The following is a 16,340-nucleotide window of genomic DNA, read 5'->3' on the forward strand; positions in this document are numbered from 1 at the left end:
CGGGACGTATTATGGTATACCCCGCGTCTGTCCGTCCGTCCGTCTGTCCGTCCGTCCGTCTGTTAATGTCGTACGCTACGTCAAATATCCTTTGACAGATTTTCTTCAAATTTTAACACAATCATAATATTGATAAACCCTGATCCCCTTTCGTTTTTGACGGAATTCTGAATTGTCGTTCCAGAGTTATGGGACTTTGTTCGTCAAAATTTCGTGATTTCATTGAATGTCCTACTGTAGCTCAAATATCCTTCGATGGATTTTTTTCAAATTTCAACACAATCTTAATATTGATAAACCCTGATCCCCTTTCGTTTTTGACGGAATTCTGAATTGTCGTTCCAGAGTTATGGGACTTTGTTCGTCAAAATTTCGTGATTTCATTGAATGTCCTACTGTAGCTCAAATATCCTTCGATGGATTTTTTTCAAATTTCAACACAATCTTAATATTGATAAACCCTGATCCCCTTTCGTTTTTGACGGAATTCTGAATTGTCGTTCCAGAGTTATGGGACTTTGTTCGTCAAAATTTCGTGATTTCATTGAATGTCCTACTGTAGCTCAAATATCCTTCGATGGATTTTTTTTCAAATTTCAACACAATCTTAATATCTAAATTGATGTTGCAAGATGATACATTATGCTCCATTGAAATAGTATCCCTGAAAAATTGAACAAGGTGAGCTTTTTTCTATTCCGATTGTACACTACCACTTACCCATCTACATTTCTCTTTTATTATTGGTCAAAATATCTATAACAGGTTTACTTCAACTCCATATCCTCTAAAGAAATGCATACATATACTCAAAAAAAGATATGGTATGAATGTCAAGGAGACGGCGCTCCATGCTCATGTACTTATAAAATAAACCATGTATTCAAATACAAATAAACTGAAGTAAAAAAATGATTCAAAGGGTTATTTATTACCTTACTACTTCATTGGCGAACGACGGGCGTATCATGCGCTCATGGCGCAGCTCCTCAGTTAACACTCTAGAGGCCGCATGTATTGTCTGATCTTCATGAAATTTGGTAAGAAGATTTGTGCCAGTGATATCTTGGATGTGTTCGAAAATGGTTCTGGTTGAAACTTTATCAGAACATTTGTTTTAATTATATCTTGGATGAATTTGAAAATGGTTGCTGGAAAAACATGGCCACCAGGAGGCAGGCCATTTTTCCTTGTATGGCTATATAAGGCTAATTTAAATAAAAGTAAAACCTTGTTAAAACTCCAGAGACCATATTTATTGTTTGATCATTATGAAACTTGGTCAGAAGATTTGACCCAATTATACCTTGGACGAGTTTGAAAATGGTTCCAGTTGCTTGAAAAACAAGGCTGCTAGGGGCGGGGCATTTTTCCTTATACATGTATGGCTTTAGTAAAACTTTGTTAACACTCAAGAGGCCACATTTATTGTCCGATCTTCATGAAACTTGGTCAGAAGATTAATCCCAATGATGTCTTGGACGATTTCGAAAATGGTTATGGTTGCTTGAAAAACATGGCCGCCAGGGGCATTTTTCCTTATATGGCTATAGTAAAACCTTGTTTACACTCAAAAGATCACATATATTGTCCGATCTTCATGAAACTTGTGCAGAAAATTTGCTCTAATTATATCTTGGGCTGCACAGAACAGGTCAGTTCCTTTGTGTCTTAGGTAAGCAATTTGGGCCTTTCAGGCCCTCTTGTTTTTCTTATTGGCATATTAGGAGCTCTAGATCTAGATGTGTGTGATGGTTAAGCAATTCACCAGTTGTGCCTTGACAAGTCTGTGAAAATTGGGCTTAATGCATGTGCGTCAGTTTCATACCAGATTAGCCTGTGCAGTCCGCACAGGCTAATCAGGGATGACACTTTCTGTTTTAATGGTATTTTTCGTTTAAAGGAAGTCCCTTTTTACCAAAAGGAAGTCCCTTTTTATCTAGTTTAAGCGGAAAGTGTCGTCCCTGATTAGCCTGTGCTGACTGTCTACTGGTCAAAGCTAATCTTATATGGTTAAAAGTATTTTCAATAGCATTTTAGACTCCATGTTTGTAAGAAAACTTTCATCTTGGGAAGATTCATTTGTATTTCATTTATCTTATAAAATATTTTAGGGGCTGTTATTTGTTTGTAATTCAGTTTGGTCAGAGGACACCTGGTTGCAGGAGCATGCTGGTGAGACGTTGACAGAAGACACAGTGGAGGCAGGCGAGTCTGATGCTTCTGCAAAACGACCTGCGGAGACAGAAAGTGTATGTTTATCCTTACGTCTGCTGGCTTTAGAGTCTCCTTATGTCTTCTGGCTTTAGAGTAGGTTTAAAGGGTCAATATATATTGAAAGATTATTTTAAGTTAAAGAACGGGGCAATGTTTGGACCCACCATAATTGATGGAGGATATGATATATAGGTATACTATGTACAAGTTGCGGCATAATCAATGTCTGGACAATACAGTCTCCCAAAATTGGTTATTGTCCCCTACCGTCGAAACTGGAGGGGACTTATGGTTTGCGCTCTGTGTGTCAGTCAGTCAAACTTTTCTGGATCCTGCAATAACTTTAAAAATTCTTCATATTTTTTCATGAAACTTGAAACATGGATAGATGGCAATATGGAGATTATGCACCTCATTTCATTTTGTTCTTACATCGAAAATTCTGAATGCTATGGCAACAAATATAAAAAATAATAAACAATTCTGACAATGGTGGAGTTTTACCAGTAGGGGGCCATATTGCTTGACAATAGTCTTGTTTTTCAATAAAATTTTGCAGAAATGTTGTGAATAATGGGATTGTATGTTGTGCTTATCAACCAAACCCTTACGTCCAATGTTGAAGGTCAAATGTCAGGCAGAAGATTAAATCCATCCCTTCCAGGCAATAACATTTTCTAGATTTGAAGGACGCTTGTAAGCGAAATTTTATGCATGGTTTGACAGTTCCAAATGCAAGGTAACTTTTGAAGGTCAAAGGTAAAAATATTATATTTTTAGCTCTAGGTTTTGTAACAAGCCTATTAGATTGAACGAATTTCAAATTTCATGGCTCAAGTGGTAAGTATTGTTAAGATCAAGTGTGGAATGTAATTGTGGCATCTTTACTCTCCTTGTTACCCTGAATTGTTAACCCTTTGCATGCTGGGAAATTGTCGTCTGCTAAAATCTCGTCTGCTGAATTACTAAAATTAGCATTTTCTTCGTTTTTTTTCCAAAGAATACTATAAGAATAGCAAACAGTTTGGATCCAGATGAGAGGCCACACTCTGTGGCGTCTCATCTAGATCCAAACTGTTTGCAAAGGCCTTCAAAATTCGGTTCCAGCACTGAAAGAGTTAAGAAAGTGGTGTAGTTATCCCCACGCTTTTTGAAAAAAAGGTGGGGATATTGTGGTGATCTCCGCCGTCCGTCCGTCCGTCTGTCCGTCCGTCTGTCTGTCCGTCTGTCCGTCCGTCCTGGCCACTATCTCCTCCTACACTAAAAGCACTAGAACCTTGAAATTTACACACATGGTAGCTATGAGCATATGTGCGACCCTGCACTATTTGGAATTTTGATCTGACCCCTGGGTCAAAAGTTATAGGGGTTGGGGTGGGGCCGCGTCAGAAATTATCACTCATTTTTTTAGGTTATTTTACATTTACTTCTTTATTTCTACACCGATTCACTTCAAATTGATACTGGACCTCACCTATGACAATACGGTCAATCTCAACCATGCATGGCCCCATTCCCAACCCTGGGGCGCCCCGCCCACATAGGCCACACCCACCAAAAATTTCCATTTACTATAATTTTTTCATTTCTACACGGATTCAATTCAAATTGATACTGAACTTTTGTTATGACATTAGGGTCAATCTCAACTATGCATGGCCCCAATCCCAACCCTGGGGCGCCCGCCCACATAGGCCACACCCACCAAAAAATTCCATTTACTATAATTTTTTCATTTCTACACGGATTCACTTCAAATTGATACTGAACTTCTCTTATGACATTAGGGTCAATCTCAACTATGCTTGTTCCCATAACCAACCCTGGGGCCCCGCCCACATAGACCACACCCACCCAAAATTGCCTTTACTATAATTTCTTCATTTCTACACCGATTCACTTCAAATTGATATTGAACTTCTCTTATGACAATACAGTCAATCTCAACTATGCATGGCCCCATTACCAACCCTGGGGCGCCCCGCCCACATAGACCACACCCACCCGAAATTGCCTTTTACTATAATTTCTTCATTTCTACACCGATTCACTTCAAATTGATACTGAACCTCTCTTATGACAATACGGTCAATCTCAACTATGCATGGCCCCATTACCAACCCTGGGGCGCCCTGCCCACATATGTCACACCCACCCAAAATTGCCTTTTACTATAACTTCTTCATTTCTACACCAATTCACTTCTAATTGATGATGAACTTCTCTTATGACAATATGGTCAATCTCAGCTATGCATGGCCCCATTACCAACCCTGGGGCACACCTAGGTCAAACATTCGGCGTGGGGATACGCGTTGGCCTCTGCCGCGCCATTTCTAGTATTATTTTCAAATTAAACTTCTTGAATAGAATTCCTACATAAAATATGAATGGTTGAATAAAGGCCAAGGCCTCTTTAATTGAAATGGTAAAGTTTTTGTTCAATAACTTAATGTAAGATTAAAAATTTTTGTCAAACCTTATACATAAATACCATATGCAAAGACCTTTCTTGGAATTGCATATGAGGTAGATAAGGTCATATAATTTTGATTAAAAATACAAAAGTTTGTCTTCAATATTGCAAACATAATCAAACGATATTTACACAACTAAATGTATAGATACTTTATATCAAAATATGATTGTGATGTCAGTTGAAGGATGTGAGCAATATTACATATTGTGCAAGAGGAAACTTGTCGAGTTCTCATGCTTAAGGAGTCATATAAAAAGGACCTATCATATGAAATATCTGTATGAATAAATAAATGTTTACAATATGAATTGAATGAAATACGATTATGTCTTTTGTTATTTTTGTACAACTGGTTATGTTTGTCTCTTAGAAACATCTGATCATTGAAGAGGTAGATTAAATGCTACAGTCCTGATGATTTATGAGGATGCACTTCTGCAAATAGTATTATATTGTCAGACATTTTATTCACTGTAATATGAACATTTTGTTATTACAGCTAGTAACTTGAATTATTAAGGATGCAAAGAGACATTATGTGGGATGAAAGTATATATGGGTAGTTATAAATATTAGTTTTACCAGGTGACAGAAACGGCTCCAAAGCGTACAAAAACAAATTGTCAGGTGTTCTTGGACATGAAAATAGGAAATAAACAGGCGGGCAGGATTGTTATTCAGCTGCGACCAGATGTGGTCCCAAAAACTTCAGGTACCTTTTGTTGTTATTGTCAAAGTTTGCTCTGTTGTTAATAAACAATTTGTTTATTTGTTATGCCTCCTAATAGTGGGCGGCAATAACCATGGCCCTTTTCTTTGTACAGGCAAAGTCTTGATTTTTAGCTAGGCATTGTCATAGCCAGCTCGTCGTCCGCCATCCAGCATCTGCCGTCCGCTTCGTGCTAAATTCTTAACATAGGCTCTAAAATCAAAGTGCTTCCACATGCAGCTTTGAAACTTCATATGTAGATGCACCTTGATGAGTTCTACACCCCACACCCATTTTTGGGTCACTAGGTCAAAGGTCAAGGTCACTTCTGACAAGCTTTCATTTATTCAAAACTGCACCCAATGCCGAGCGTTGGCACCCGCTATGCGGCGCTCTTGTTTAACTTCCTTTTAACTACTGAGTTTATAATGATGGAACTTGCACAGTTGACTTACTTGCATGTGTAGATCATTGTAAAGAAAGGATTTTGGGCTCCAACATTTTTCAGCAGAATACTGTCTTTTTGTATGTGTTTCTTCTATATTATATGAATAGTCTGCGTTTCTTCTATATTATATAAATAGTTTGCGTTTCTTCTATATTATATAAATAGTCTGCTTTTCTTCTATATTATATAAATAGTCTGCGTTTCTTCTATATTATTTAAATAGTCTGCTTTTCTTCTATATTATATAAATAGTGTGCGTTTCTTCTATATTATATAAATAGTCTGCGTTTCTTCTATATTATATAAACAGTCTGCGTTTCTTCTATATTATATAAATAGTCTGCTTTCTTCTATATTATATAAATAATCTGCGTTTCTTCTATGTTATTTAAATTGTCTGTGTTTCTTCTATATTATATAAATAGTCTGCTTTTCTTCTATATTATATAAATAGTCTGCTTTTTATGCCCCTGAAGGAGGGCATATAGTGATCGGACTGTCCGTCCTTCTGTCCGTCTTTCCGTCACACTTTGCGTTTAGGTTTCGAAAAATGCTCATAACTTCTATGTCCCTTGAGATAACCTTCATATTTGGTATGCATGTGTATATGGACAAGGCATTTCCATACGCACAAAAATTTTGACCCCTTTGACCATGACGTTGAACTAAGGGTCCGCTTTTAGGTTTCAAAATCTGTGTTTAGGTTTCAAAAAATGCTCATAACTTCTATGTCCTTAGAGATATTACCTTCATATTTGGTATGCATGTGTATATGGACAGGGCCTTTCCATATGCACAAAAATTTTGACACCTGTGACATTGACGTTGAACTTGGGGTCCGCGTTTAGGTTTCGAAATCTGCGTTTAGGTTTCGGAAAATCCTCATAACTTCTATGTCCCTTGAGATATAACCTTCATATTTGGTATGCATGTGTATATGGACAAGGCCTTTTCATAAGCACAAAATTTTTGACCCCTGTGACCTTGACCTTGAACTAAGGGTCTGCGTTTAGGTTTCAAAATCTGCGTTTAGGTTTAGAAAAATGCTCATAACTTCTATGTCCCTTGAGAAATAACCTTCATATTTGGTATGCATGTGTATATGGACAAGACTTTTCCATAAGCACACAAATTTTAACCCCTGTGACATTGACCTTTAACTTAGGGTCCGCGTTTAGGTTTCTAAATCTGCGTTTAGGTTTTGAAAAATGCTCATAACTTCTATGTCCCTTGAGATATAACCTTCATGTGTATATGGACAAGCACAAACATTTTGACCCCTGTGACCTTGACCTTAAAATTAGGGTCCGTGTTTAGGTTTCTTAATCTGTGTTAAGTTTCGAAAAATGCTCATAACTTCTATCAAAGCGTTTATAGGGGGCATATGTCATCCTATGGTGACAGCTCTTGTTTTCTATATTATGTAAATAGTCTGCGTTTCTTCTAGTGTATATAAATAGTCTGCGTTTCTTCTATATTATATAAATAGTCTGCGTTTCTTCTATATAATGTAAATAGTCTGCGTTTCTTCTATATTATATAAATAGTCTGCGTTTCTTCTATATTATGTAAATAGTCTGCTTTTCTTCTATATTATATAAATAGTCTGCTTTTCTTCTATATTATATAAATAGTCTGCGTTTCTTCTATATTATATAAATGATCTGCATTTCTTCTATATTATATTAATAGTCTGCGTTTCTTCTATATTATATAAATACATGTAGTCTGCTTTTCTTCTATATTATATAAATAGTCTGCTTTTCTTCTATATTGTATAAATAGTCTGCGTTTCTTCTATATTATATAAATAGTCTTCGTTTCTTCTATATTATATAAATAGTCTGTATTTCTTCTATATTATATAAATAGTCTACTGAAGCTTGTGTTGTCATCTCTGTAGCTGATTGATTTTGCCCAAATTCATCATAATTTATTAACGTATATGTGTATATAATTTTTGGGAGAATTGTTGCCCTTTGTCTGTTTGTCAACTTTGGAATATATACTTCTATAATTTTGTGTTTTCAACTTCTCAAATTTTATTTTGTTATAGAATATTTTGAAAGTTAAATATTAATGATGTTTAGAAACATATTAGTTTAATATTGAAAATGTTCTATATTTGTTTCTTGATTATTCACAGAATAGTCTGAGCTATATGACTCCAGTTATAAGTATATTCATTAGTATATTATTTGTGTGACTTACATTTCAGAAAATTTTCGTTGCCTTTGTACTCACGAGAAAGGATTTGGTTACAAAGGCAGTTCATTTCACAGAGTTATTCCATCATTTGTATCCTTTTTGTTAGCACAAGTGGTAGAGTGCTCTACTACATATAAGAGGACAGTGGTTTCAAAAATTGGCGGGGCGGCATAACTTAAGTGGGCATTGGTAATGAAATTCTTTTTATGGCCATTCTGCCCCTACCTCTAAATTAAGTAGGGCAGTTGTCAGTTACTGGCAGAGGTGTGTGCTGTAATTACTGGTAAACCAGCTTTCTCTGGAAAAGTAAGCGTCGTGTAACTGACCACTGATATGACTGAAATACTGTTGAACACTGCATAATAAAACAACACAATAAAACAAACAAACAAACATGATTGCATAAAAAAGGTGCTGTAAGTGTTTAGAAAATATTCATTAAAATGTTTCTATATTAACACATACACCCACATACACACAATAAATATTATTGAAAAGGTCATCTTTGTTTGCAAAGGTGGAATGATTTTGATCATAAATTAAATTCTTGTGGGTAATGTAAAAACAAATGATGATTGAATTAATATTTCTTAGTATCTTAATATTAGCTTGAATGTATTTAAAAGCATTTAATTTTTTTGGACAATATAGAGAAATAGTTATTTAAGATGATATATTTATATAAAAAGTATCACAGTGATTGGTCTACATTAATTTACTAAAATTGTATGTAATATGTTACAAAAAAACATGTTCTCTTAGTAGCTGAATCATTAGAGTTTATTTATTTACGAAAAAATTGTATTTGCTTGGCAAATATTTAACTTATATTTTGATTTCTGTTTGTTACACTTCCCTGTTGTAATTATTGTCCCCCTACCGGTGAAACCAGAGGGGACTTATGGTTTGCTCTCCGTCTGTTAGTCAGTCTGTCTGTCAGTCTGTCTGTCTGTCACACTTTTCTGGATCCTGTGATAACTTTAAAAGTTCTTCATATTTTTTCATGAAACTTGAAACATGGATAGATGGCAATATGGAGATTATGCATGTCATTTAATTTTGTTCCTACGTCAAGAATTCTGGTTGCTATGGCAACAAAAAATAAAAATAAATAAATAATAAACATTCTGAAAATGAAAGGGGACAATATTGCTTGGCAATCTCTTGGTTAATTTGTTTTAACAGATAAACTACTAGATAAAAGAAGTTGCAGTGTATTTGAAAAGTTTAATGGTCTATAGTTATGGAATTGGTAATTCGGTTGTAAGTAGTTAACAGCTTCTTCATAATGCCAGTCATCTTTGCCCTTTTCAAGGTATTTATCATTTTGTGCTGAATTGTTGCCCTTTGTTTGTTAGACAAATATATTTTATACAGGACAATAATTTTGGAGCATATCTCCTACACAATGGCTTATATCCTTATACTTGTTCTCCGAAGTTTTACCAGAACGACTGTTTATAGCTTTATCTTTATTTATGATTTTCAATCTTTTCATTGTTTCATCCTGAGCGGGAAAAGGATTAACTTGATCCTACATGTAAAATACAAAAAAAAGAAAGCAATAGTTAAACATTGTAGACTATATCTGTCACATCAACAGATATATACATTGTAGATGATCATTATAGATGATCATTGTGTCAACAGGAGCGGGAAAAGGATATCCCTTAATTGATCCTAAATACATTAAAAAAGATAGCAATATTTAATCATTGTATGTCACTTCAACAGATACACTACGTCTAGCGCGATAAATGCCATCCATCACACTCCCACCGAGGACAATTTTTCGTGAGCGTGGAAAATCACCGCGATCTGAAGGTGTTTCCGTCATGATAGATCGCGTCGACAGTTGCTGAACACCGCGTGCGTTATCGGGAAATTGATCTCACGGTGGACCACCGTGATCGCGGTGGACCACCGCGGCCTCAGTGGTTAGCGGTGAAATACAGGTAAATGTGAATGAACATGTATATTTCGATATTGCAGACCATATAATTTTTGCAAAGTTCTAGAATGTTTTGTTACATTTGTATGTACATTTTTATACATTGTAACTTGATTGTTAACACTTGTCATCATTTTCAATTGTTTACCACTTCTTATTGATACTTTATAAATTTGATATACATTGTATTTGCTCAATGCACAACATTATTGTAACACAATAAGTTAATCAATATTTTCCATAATATTACGATTTCTTTTTTTACGTTATTATACATACAGTGTATGTTTCAAAATGAACTTGTTATGGAACAAAGAACAGGTATACAAATAGTCACTCACCAATATGACAACTGATCTTTTCGCATGACTATGATCTTAAAATATTGCAGAATTTAATACTTACTGCGGATGTCTCGAATGTGTACATGTACATTTATTCGATCCAATACATGTAACAAAAGAAACAGGAAATCACAAAAATAGTCTGATATCAAATTACATGTAACATGTTTGTATGTAATTGTTGGCGAGCTATATATGTACACAAACGAGCAAGGATTTTCGAAACGTTAACATAAAACAAATCTTAAATTAAAAACAACAAGGGAAACTTTATGCAGAAACAATTGAAACAAAACCTGGAGCATGAAAAGCAAACTATACTCACGCTCGATGTAAGACATGTCAATGATTCTGTAAAGAGGGCAAACACGAGAGAAAAGAGTTGAACATTGGGTGATTTTATTATGAAGTGCATGTAATTCATGTACATACAAAGTTTAAAAAAACAACATTATACAATCTGCAATGTGAATGAACATGTACATTTCGATATTGCAGACTGTACATTTGTATAATGTTGTTGTTGCACATGTATTTCACCGCGAACCACCTAGACCGCGGTAGTCCACCGTGAGATCAATTTCCCGATAACGCTGAGACTAACACCGCAATTCGCCACAGCGAAATTGCCGTGTTCAACGGTGTATCGCGGTGAGATAGTAATTGTCCACTCTGGGCTAAATCACAGTGATGCGGTGTGGATGGCAGAAATCGCGCTAGACATAGTGTATAGACATGCACAGTTTTGCAAATTAAGTCCTTGACCCTAGTATGCAGATGTGTCAGGGCGGTGACTTCACCAACCACAATGGGACTGGCGGGAAATCAATATATGGCTCAAAGTTCGAGGATGAAAACTTCAGCTTAAAACATGCGGGACCAGGTAGGACACAAGCTTCTGGTTCGTCATGTATTTGCTAAGATTAGATGTTTGCTCCAGCTTATACCTTGTCACACAGGGCTGGCATTCTAACTGCATTCATATGGCCACTCAGTATGCCTAAAGGATTGCAAAAGATGCTGTTGGTGGGTCGTCAGAACGCATGTAGACGGAGTCCTAATGCTAATAACACAATGACCTCGCAACAACTCCTTTGGACAAAATAGATGCCGAGGCTCTACATTCTTACAGCATCGTGGCAAGCATTATCCATGCTAGCGCTACGTTAAATCTTTAACTGCATGACTCCTTCTCACCTGATTTCTTGTAATTAGCTTTTATTGCAGGAAAATAATGGCAATAAATGAATGAATGTGCGTCAATTTAAGTACTTGCATGTTATACTTTTATTTTAAGGAACGCTGTCCATGGCGAATTCTGGACCGAATACAAACGGATCACAGTTTTTCATATGCACAGAAAAGACAGATTGGTTTGTAAATAGTAATACTTAAATTTCATATACCCTGGTCATATTTTAATTGTAAATAACAATGACACTGACTTGTATAATTATATGTGTAATCAAAGGCTGTTGATTAATTAACAGAATAATTGAACATCAGATATATTATTAGGAGAGACATTTTTGTCACCTTTTGATAGTACTTTATCTAAAGCAACCAACCCATTACATTATAAATTACAGCTGTCGTCAATCAAAGGCAAATGGATTCTGAATGTGTGTTTAAAAGTAATATGAAATGCATTTTTTGTTTGTTTTTAATGATCATATAAGAGGAATCATATAAGATAAGGCTTCTCATTTTATGCCCCCCGAAGGAGGGCATATAGTCTGTCTGTCTGACTGTCTGTCTGTCTGTCTGTCTGTCTGTAACACTTTGCGTTTAGATTTCTTAAAATGCTCATAACTTCTATGTCGCTTCAGATGTAACCTTCATTTTTGGTATGCATGTGTATATGGACAAGGTCTTTCCATACGCACACAAATTTTGACCCCTGTGACCTTTAGTTCAGGTTTCAAAATCTGCGTTTAGGTTTCAAAAATTGCTCATAACTAATATCAAAGCGTTTTTCGGGGGCATATGTCATCCTATGGAGACAGCTCTTGTATTTATAAACTAACAAACTGGCATTTGAAAGATGCTGGAAACCTTTTGCATTCTCCAATTTAGAAACACGCAATTTGAATAAAGCCATTTAACAACAAAACTGTCTCTTGTCACTTTTCTTGCTATGCAAATCAAATTTTTATTCAAATGTCAAATTTATAGCATTTCTTTGAGAATCCTTTGGAAAAATTAAACATAAAGTTTATATACAAGTTGATTATTGTAATCTATACTTTCTTGATTGGTTGCAATTTATATGTATCTTGTAGGTTTGTGTGAATGGGAGTAGTTCCCGATACATTCATTTCTTTCAAATCTTTACAGTAACACATAACTACTTATTTAAGAATTGCCACAAATGCAAAGCTAAAACTATAACATGTGTTTGTGTTAGGCCTTTCTTTGCTAGAGATGTTACACATTTATTGTAATGTACAGATCAGAAACTAATTGAGAGCTTAACTCTGGACAATGTTAATTTGATGTTAATCATAACTTGTTGGTCTCAATTTTACTTTATTGTATGAATAGCTGCATAGGACAACTTTAAAGTATGATCCTCATTATGCCATAATATTTTACTTTTCTGGATCTTACATTTTCTGGAATTTAAATGCTTGATATTTTATTGAGGACACAAGGCACAACTTTTATAAAAAGAATGTGACAACTACTTTCACCATTTGTGAAATAGTATGTAAGGCCTTGGTGTTGGAATGGGCTATGTCCATGGCGGTGTTATGAATTTCATTTTAAGTGGCCTACTGGTGCCCTGTCAGCAGGGCTGTAGGGTTGTCAATCATTTGTCCCACCTACCGAATTTTCCCATGTATATAGCACGCCCCCATGTATAATGCACAGGCTGTTTTTTAAATGCAAAAATGGAGGTAAAAATATTTCAAGACAATAAAACTTTCAAATCAGACCGAAAATTGCTGCCATTTTACTTCGGAAGCAAATAATACGGGTCATTTGAAAGCTTAATTAAGCATTCACAAGAAGAAGCCTAATTATGATAAGGAGCATCATGAGTTGCATAGCACCATACTTTTCTGAAAATTTTGTAATTTCTAGCAACAGATGAACAGTCCACTTGCATTTCGTGTGATTGTATGTCTGTTTGCCTGTCTGCCTTTTTGTCAGTCAGGTGACTGTTTCTAAAATAATGAACCATAAGACTTAATTGTCTTGTGACTGTTTCTTGTTTCTAAAATAGTATTTTACATAGTTCTGCAGTGACTCCAAAGCTCATACCATTTTTTGCTGAAACTGTTAAAACATAACAAAAAATTTAAATCATTTGTTCATCTGGTATCAAGCATCTAGGAAATGTTTAAAGTTGACCAATGTACAGATAACTTGAATATGATAAATTACACATTGTCGTTCTCTAACCTTGTAGCTTCAAAATGCTAACTTTTCAGGAGAGAGTAAAAACCGTCACTTTTTTTTATAACGATGTTTAAGAAATTGAAATTCTGTAAAAATACCAAACAAATGAAGCTGCAAAATACAGTATAAGCTGAAGACGCGTAAGTCATACTGATAAGTCATACTGATATTCAGAAATGGTAGCTACGATATTTTGTCACCACAGTTTTGTCATTTTTATGAGGTTCGACAATTCGTCCTGATAGGAAATCTCGTAGCTGCAAATATAAAAACGTTTTTGTCAAATGTGTCCAAACGAAATGACGTACCTATAGGTGAAATGACGTTGCTACGACTTTTCGCCCGAAAAAAAGCCAACAATCAAGCTACAACATTTCGTCACGTTGCTATTTCAAGGGCTCTGATTGGCGTAGAGCTATGAGATATAGCACAAAACACACCACAGACTTCATATATTTGGAAAAGACGGAAAAAAACCTGAAAATTTTGGAGATACAAGGTTTGAGAACGACAGTGACAACATGAAGAGGTACAGATCAAAATGAGAGCAATGCAAAATCTTTTGAAAGCAGTTTCACTGTTATTGGACTCCCTTATTCACTCATTTAATTATTGCTTGCAGTATTGTTGAAGCCTTAGGTTGGATAGGGTTTTCTGTGATATCAAGTTTATCTTACTTTGTAACTCACAAAGTGCTCATGGTGAGCTTTTGTGATTGCCTTTTGTCCGTCGTGCGTCGTGTGTTTTGTGGCGTCAACATTTGACATGTTAACTCTCTAGAGGCCACATTAATTGTCCAATTTTCAAGAAATTTGGTCAGAAGATTGGTCTCAGCGATATCTTGGATGAGTTTGAAAATGATTACGTTTGCTTGAAAAACATGGCTGCCAAGGAGCGGGGCATTTTTCCTGATATGGCTATAGTAAAATCTTGTTAACACTCTAGAGGTCACATTTATTTTTATGTCTGATCTTCATGAAACTTGGTCAGAAGATTTATGCCATTAATATCTTGGAAGAGTTCGAAAATGATGCCAGTTGGTTGAAAAACATGTCCGCCAGGGGGCGGGGCATTTTTCCTTATATGGCTTTAGTAAAACCTTGTTAACACTCTAGAGGCCACATTTATTTTCCAACCTTCATGAAACTTGCTCAGAAGATTTGTCCCACTGATATCTTGGATGAGTTCAAAAATGGTAACCTTTGCTTGAAAAACATGGCTGCCAAGGGGCGGGGCAGTTTTCCTTATATGGCTATATATGGCTATAGTAAAATCTTGTTAACACTCTAGAGGCCACATTTATTGTCCAATCTTCATGAAACTTGGTCAGAAGATTCATCCCAATGATATCTTGGACGAGTATGAAAATGATGCCGGTTGGTTAAAAAACATGGCCGCCAGGGGGCGGGGCATTTTTCCTTATTTGGCTATATAAGGCTATCGTAAAATCTTGTTAACACTCTAGAGGCCACATTTATAGTCCGATCTTCATGAAACTCGGTCAGAAGATTCATCCCAATAATATCTTGGAGGAGTTCAAAATGATGTCGGTTGGTTGAAAAACATGGCCACCATGGGGGAGGGGCTATTTTCCTTATATGGCTATAGTAAAACCTTGTTAACACTCTAGAGGTCACATTTAATTTTGGATGATCATGAAACTTGGTCAGAAGATTTGTCCCAATGATATCTTGGATGAGTTCGAAAATGGTTTTGGTTGCTTTAAAAACATGGCCACCAGGGGCGGGGCATTTTTCCTTATATGGCTATACATGTATATGGCTATAGTAAAACCTTGTTAACACTCTAGAGGCCACATTTATTGTCCAATCTTCATGACATATGGTCAGAAGATTGGTCTCAATGATATCTTGGATGAGTTCGAAAATAATTATGTTTTCTTGAAAAAAATGGCCTCCAATGGACGGGCATTTTTCCTTATATGGCTATTGTAAAATCTTGTTAACACTCTAGAGGCCACATTTATAGTCCGATCTTCATGAAACTCGGTCAGAAGATTCATCCCAATAATATCTTGGAGGAGTTCAAAATGATGCCGGTTGGTTGAAAAACATGGCCACCATGGGGGAGGGGCTATTTTCCTTATATGGCTATAGTAAAACCTTGTTAACACTATAGAGGTCACATTTATTTTTCGATGATCATGAAACTTGGTCAGAAGATTTTTCCCAATGATATCTTGGATGAGTTCGAAAATGGTTTTGGTTGCTTTAAAAACATGGCCACCAGGGGCGGGGCATTTTTCCTTATATGGCTATACATGTATATGGCTATAGTAAAACCTTGTTAACACTCTAGAGGCCACATTTATTGTCCAATCTTCATGACATATGGTCAGAAGATTGGTCTCAATGATATCTTGGATGAGTTCGAAAATAATTATGTTTTCTTGAAAAAAATGGCCTCCAAGGGGCGGGGCATTTTTCCTTATATGGCTATTGTAAAATCTTGTTAACACTCTAGAGGCCACATTTACTGTCTGATCTTCATGAAACTTCGTCAGAAGATTCATCCCTATAATATCTTGGACGAGTTAAAAAATGATGCCGGTTGGTTGA

General features: G+C 35.8%; 1 protein-coding gene across 2 annotated transcripts in view; it reads left to right on the top strand.

Moving 5' to 3' along the window:
• The window catches only part of LOC127877435 (peptidyl-prolyl cis-trans isomerase E-like), a 45,374-nt gene that overhangs the window by 11,700 nt on the left and 17,334 nt on the right, over window positions 1-16,340 (top strand). The window contains exons 6-10 of one of the 2 annotated variants that reach the window (XM_052423308.1): window positions 2,140-2,252; window positions 5,273-5,408; window positions 8,072-8,151; window positions 11,134-11,239; window positions 11,654-11,729. In XM_052423308.1, coding sequence (XP_052279268.1) covers window positions 2,140-2,252; window positions 5,273-5,408; window positions 8,072-8,151; window positions 11,134-11,239; window positions 11,654-11,729 — 511 coding nt within the window. The remainder of the gene's footprint in view (window positions 1-2,139; window positions 2,253-5,272; window positions 5,409-8,071; window positions 8,152-11,133; window positions 11,240-11,653; window positions 11,730-16,340) is intronic. The other variant, XM_052423309.1, reaches the window with a different exon arrangement.

The sequence above is a fragment of the Dreissena polymorpha genome, chromosome 4, assembly GCF_020536995.1.
Source record: "Dreissena polymorpha isolate Duluth1 chromosome 4, UMN_Dpol_1.0, whole genome shotgun sequence".
Lineage (NCBI taxonomy): Eukaryota > Metazoa > Mollusca > Bivalvia > Myida > Dreissenidae > Dreissena > Dreissena polymorpha.